Source organism: Chionomys nivalis, chromosome 4 (assembly GCF_950005125.1).
Source record: "Chionomys nivalis chromosome 4, mChiNiv1.1, whole genome shotgun sequence".
NCBI lineage: Eukaryota > Metazoa > Chordata > Mammalia > Rodentia > Cricetidae > Chionomys > Chionomys nivalis.
In genome coordinates, this window is record NC_080089.1 from 117,618,862 (window position 1) to 117,624,862 (window position 6,001).

At 53.6% G+C, this 6,001-nt stretch overlaps 1 protein-coding gene across 1 annotated transcript in view; it reads left to right on the top strand.

Moving 5' to 3' along the window:
* Positions 1-5,353, top strand: part of Vipr1 (vasoactive intestinal peptide receptor 1) — a 30,588-nt gene extending 25,235 nt beyond the window's left edge. The window contains exons 11-13 of the mRNA XM_057767169.1: positions 853-982; positions 1,145-1,186; positions 1,769-5,353. Coding sequence (XP_057623152.1) covers positions 853-982; positions 1,145-1,186; positions 1,769-1,960 — 364 coding nt within the window. The 3' untranslated portion in view covers positions 1,961-5,353. The remainder of the gene's footprint in view (positions 1-852; positions 983-1,144; positions 1,187-1,768) is intronic.
* Positions 5,354-6,001: the final 648 nt, after the last annotated feature.

Sequence of the window (6,001 nt, forward strand, 5' to 3'; positions counted from 1 at the left end):
AGTGTGGGATGGGTTCATGGCCAAAGAGGTGTGGCTGGGAGCCAGGCCCAAGAAGGAGGGGAAGAACGAGGGTGCATCTGTGTAGAGCTTGGAGTGAGAATCTCAGCACAAGGCAGGAGAGGCGGGGGGAACATGTGTCCCCATCGCACCCACATCTCCCGGGAATCAGGAAAGCATAGCCCTCACTTCCTGGACCAGCTATCAGGTCAGCTGAGTGTACACACGGAGGGATAGCTGAGTGCCTGCAGAGAATGCTGACCCTGCTGGCACTAAGGTGGCAGAAAGACAAGCTGGTCCCTTGGAGCAGGACTCTGGAGGAGGGGTACAGGCTCAGGGATAGTGGCAACTGCCAGAGATAGTGCCACAGCGGAAGAAAGGGGGCCACAAGCCTGTGTTCATCCCCTCCTGCGCTTTGGGCGCATGTGGGCAGCCTTTCAGCAGGGGAGACCTCATTCCTCAGGGCTCTCATTCCCCAACGAGGCTAGTGTCCATGGCTATATCCAAAGTTCTCGAGGAGACAGCATCTCCGATATGGCTGTGTTGGGCATGCATTACCCCACTCTTCAGGTAGGGGAGACTGACCAGGAGGAGGGAGACTGGGAAGTCTCACCTCTTACTGTTATATCCTCAGCGGTCTTCCTCCAGAAGACAGGAACGGAGGGAGTTTAATTCTCTCGTGTGTTCCCCCAGGCAAGGAGGTAGGGGACAAGGGAGCGGGAACACTGACAGACAGGGGCCAGGAATGACGTGGGTGTGACATGGGGATGGTGGAGCCACTGTTCATCCTCACACGATCTGGTCATCTACCCGTGTGAATGCACACACCCACAGCCTGCCTCTCCCTGTCTCCAGGAGGCTGGCCAAGTCCACGCTTCTGCTGATTCCCCTGTTTGGAGTTCACTATGTCATGTTCGCCTTCTTCCCTGACAATTTTAAGGCTGAGGTGAAAATGGTCTTCGAACTTGTCGTGGGGTCTTTCCAGGTACGGATTCCAGTCTTTTCCTTGTCATAAGTGCCTGCTCCGGTCTCATTGTCTTCCTTAACCAGGGGGATAAGGGGCTGTGGGGAGCCAGGGATGGGTGGGGTGGGACGGGGAGAGCCTGGGGTCTCTTTGCCTCACCTCTCTTTTCCCCTTCTTCCTCAGGGTTTTGTGGTGGCGGTCCTCTATTGTTTCCTCAATGGCGAGGTAAGTGCCTCCCAGATCTCTGCGGCCCTGGACCAGAACTCCCAGGCTCTCCCAGGCCTGCTGGGATCATTGAGAGCAAGGGCAAGTTAAAGCTTGCCTCTCTCTCTGGAGTGGTTCTCTTGAGCCCCTAGCGCCCTAGTTGCCTAGAATCTCACTTTAAAATACACTGGAGGACACAGCCTGCACTAACAACCCTGGGTGGGGTTAGGAATAGGGCTCCTGTGCATCAGAGGTGGAGACTATTTCCAGTAGGCCAGTGCAGGCTGACACAGGGGTAAGACATTGAGGAAAGATGCAGCTGCAGCCACAAAAATGCGCTCAAGTGGGTTCCTGAAGAATTGAGGTACATTCTCCAAGCAGTACCCCTCGGCCTCCTTGCACTGCGTCTTGTACCCTTCCTCATCCCACCTTCCCTCTCTCCAACTCTCCTGAGTTTACTCACTGACTCCCAAACCCTGTCCCAACTCTGCTCCTTTCCCAAGATAACTACACCTCTCAATTTAATCTAGGGATTTATCTATGGCTAGTTTATCAAGGCTGTTCTGGAACTCCTGCACCTAACCACCACCCTTTCCGCCTTAGGTGCAGGCGGAGCTGCGGCGGAAGTGGCGACGTTGGCATCTACAGGGCGTCCTGGGCTGGAGCTCCAAATCCCAGCACCCGTGGGGAGGCAGCAACGGCGCCACGTGCAGCACACAGGTGTCCATGCTGACCCGTGTCAGCCCCAGCGCGCGCCGCTCCTCCAGCTTCCAAGCCGAGGTCTCCCTAGTCTGACCGCCAGAGGCCGCCAGGCCCCTCTGCACCCTCCCCTCGCCGGCCCCTGGAGAGGTCTGCAGCGGGCGCCACTAGCTCCAACCTTGGGTCTAGAAGTATTCCTTTGCTGCAACGGGTGACCAAGTCCATTCAAGTTGGAGATCAAAGAGGTCCAACCCTGGATGAAGCGGGGAGGGACCAGCATTAGACTCCGCCTCCAAAGGTCCTTCTGCCAATCATGCCGACAAAATCTGCATATGCCTCCTGGGAAGCAGCCGCCTGTCCTTAAAGCTTCGGGACTCTTGAGGGCAAAAACATTCTGCCCTGTTCGTGCCTAGAATTTCACTGTGGCCCTCAAGTCGCTTTGGGTTAAGTGTTGCCAATGAGACTCCTCTCCGAGGATGCAATGCAGTCCCCTCCCCGAGTGTCCTGCTTTTATCTGCCAGCTCCTCCGGGTGGGTGAGTTCCTCTACCTCAGACAGATACGGTTGTGATCTGGAGTTTCTGTTTGGGGACCACAGCTGTGCTGTGATCCTCGCTCAGGATGGAATTGTCCCAGCGTCGTCGGTATACTCTCGGACCTGGGAACTCAGGGACCTACCTTTGGGAAGGGAGAAGACAGCCCCAGCCAATGCTCACCAAGTGGCTTTGCCCATCAGATAGGATCTGTCACACCAGCCTTATGCACAACCAAAGCAATAGCGATCTGCCCACTCTGGGTGCTCGCCTACCAACTACACCAACTCCTGCAGCAAGGGCCAGAGACGTGAGCCCGCAGGTAGGGAAACAATCTTAGAGAGAGCAGGTATCTCTTCCTGTCACTAATGCCAACATAAAGACTTCCTTTTTACATATTGTGACCTGCTGGATTCTGTTGGGGTTGTATTACCAGCGATGTTATTACCCTCATCCCCTAGTTCCCGTGCCTCCTCAGAGAGAGGCTGGGCGTGGCACTGACATCGGGGGTCAGGACATCTTATGTTCCCTCCACGCTTATAGTCACACAGCTTCTAACCCAAGCTGGTGTCAGCAGGTCCCCTCAGAGCTGCACCAGGCTTGTATGGCAATAAATAAATATCGGCTCTAGCAGGCTTAGTTCCCCTGGCCACAGTGGGTCTCCTGCTTCCTCTAAGCAAGTATGTTATCCCTGCTCCAGTGAGAGATGGTTCATTGAAGCTACTGCCCTTCTGGCTTTGGACAGGAGCCACCCATTTCCATGTGAGTACCTATCCCCAGAGTCTTTGACTCACACTTGAGTGTGAAGAGGTTATAACTGGCCCCGTTGTGACCCTCACCCCCTAAATCCAGCTGGAAGGAGACAGATTCTGCCTTGAACCAAATCAGAGCAGCCAATGGAACAATCAGAAACAGCAAGGTTTCACGGTCATTCCTGAAAACACAGCAAACAGAGAACATGAGGCCCGGGTCGCTGTTGCCTAGGAGCCAACCGAGAGGGTTAGATCAGTGCAGATGGCCCAGTTCAAGTCAGTAAGGAGAGGCTGTGTGACTAACGGAAAGGTTTAGTGTGGCGAAGCAGGTGACGTCAGCAGGTCAGCGAGATGTAGCTTCCAAGCGTCTGGTTCCACTTTGTAAGCATGTGGAGTTGTCTTGCTTGGCGAGCCAGACATGAGTGCCAGGCTGGTACAAAGAGGCCAGGCTGGCTAACAGAGGCTCGAATCTGCCTACAAGGCCTCTTCAAAGGCTGCTGCCACTTGGTCCATCCCAGGACAGATCAGAAATATCTTCTGGAGTATGTGTAGGTCAGAAAGGACCCCCTGCCTAAAGAATAGGCCTGAAATCTCCAACAGTACTGTGCTGTGATGTGGGATAAGTCACGGAGTCCTGGAGCAGAGCAGTTCCTAGTCAAGAGGGCAGAGTGAGTAGAAGCAAGACCTAGCATGTGTTCGAGAAAGGAAGGGCAGAGTTAGGGATAAAAAGACTGGAAGCCTTGATTGGGGAGCTAAGGAAACTTGTGCCAATATCCTAGGTTAGGGACAGCTGTGGGGTAGGAGTGACCCCAGGCAGGACTATCCCAGTCTCTTCCCATCCACGCACCTGTCAAACCAGACCAAGTCATCTCTAGTGCCATCTGGTGGACACTTTGAAGACTTCACCAACTTTGACGATCTTTCTCTGGGAGGCAACCTACACAGACACAGGCCTCCCTTCTGTGCTCCCAAGAGTGAGACAGAAGGTGTGGGGAGGATTGTGCCCAGGTCAGCCCACACACACCCTCACATCAAACTACTGGCCTCACATTAGTCCTGCCTTGACCCAAAAGAACTTAACGGAACCCAGACTCTGGTGGTTCATTAAAATTAAACCCTACCTACAGTCTCTAAGGGCAAAGGCCAGTTAATTCAGGCACCATCTGAACCCAGGGAGGTTCTGTCCGCTCTGTAGGAAAGACCTGTTTGCAGGTAGTCTTCTCACTCCGGAGCAGTCTGTCCAAGGAGGCTTATCCACCTGCTAGCAGAACATCACTGAGGTGTTGGGGGGTTAGGAGAGGTCTTAGGATCCCAAGGGAACATGTTTAGGTGTCACAGATACGTGAATCCAGCCTAGTAGGTGTTGGGGTGCTTACCAGTCTATAAGATGAGGTCGAGAGATGGCTGGGGTTGATGCAGAAAAGGACCCAGGGTGTATGTCTGGAAAGGATGCTAGACCACCAATAGGAAAGGGAGGAGGTCATCTGGGAAGACAATGGCCTGGTTTGAGACATGTTGAATGTAATATGTGCAGGGTGTCTGAGGAGAGACCCTCTGAGGCTACTGGAAATGTGACCTAAAGGGACAGAAGGTGGGAAGAGCAGGGCAGCCCCTTGGAAGAAACAGTGAGTATAAGGGCAAGACCCCAGGCACCACCCCCCCCCGGGGGCGTGCTGGGCACAGTGGGGTGAGGACTCTGACTCAGCCCCTCCATCGTAGCTGCCACGCAAGGTCTTGTTTTAATGAGCAGTGGCGAGCTTCTCCCCGCCCCCATGTGGGAACAGGAACAGCTCTTATCTCTCTGGGGGAAGGGGAAGGGGTGGAGCTCCAGCCAGGGATGGTCAAGATATTAATAGCCCCGGAGGCTATGACTCTGAAGACACAGACTCCCAGGAAAAGGGATGCGTCAGGAGGCCATCTTGGCAATGCCCCAGCCTCCACAAAAGACAGATGGGATAACCAAAATCCAAAGAAGGAAAGTCATTGTAGAGGTTGGTGTTGAGCCCAGCTCTCCAAATCCCATAGCCGTGCCTCAGATACTCTAGATATTGTCAAAGATGGGATCATTCGGATGTGCCCTATCTGGGGACGTGAGAAGGTCAGGCCAGTTAGTAATCCTGATTCTGTCTTGATATATTGTTCATCCTGTATTTTTGCATTAACTTTGATATTTTAAAATACTGTATTAAAATATTATTTACCTTGATTCCTGGGCTGCTGTCTTTGTTTGCCTGCTTTGATCCCACACTCTCAGCAACTGCCTCTTTGGGTCACCCCAGTTCTCGTCTCAACCCCAGGAGTCCCAGCACCCCTGAGTTTCAGGATGCCACCGTGGGAGAAACATTGAGGGACTCCAGGCTGTCCTGTGTGGTTTCCGCAGGGGACGTCGCCAGGCTCACCCTGCAGCTCTCACCAGTGTAGACCCCGGTGTTTGTGCTGATCTCAGTTATTGTCTCTAGACTGTAAGATGCCCGTCCATGTCCCAAGGGCCCTGTTCTCAGAAGCCCATCCACGGGAATGAAGGATATGCCTGATCAGGAAATATAACCCATCTAGGACTTACCTTCTGCAGATCACAAGGATGAGGAGGAGAGGTCATGAGGCCATCTTGTCAATGCCCCAGCCTCCACATGGGACAGGAGGGACAGTGAATATCAAGAGAAGGGATTCAACTTGACACAAACTAGAGACACCTGGGAGAAGAGAGAACCTCAGTTGAGGAATGGCCTCCATCAGGCTGGCCTACAGGCATGTGTGTCTGTGGGGTGTTTCCTTGCTTGTTAACTGATGGAGGAGGGTCTAGCCCAGTGTGGGCAGTGCCACCCTGGGCAGGTGGGTTCGGGTTATATACAGA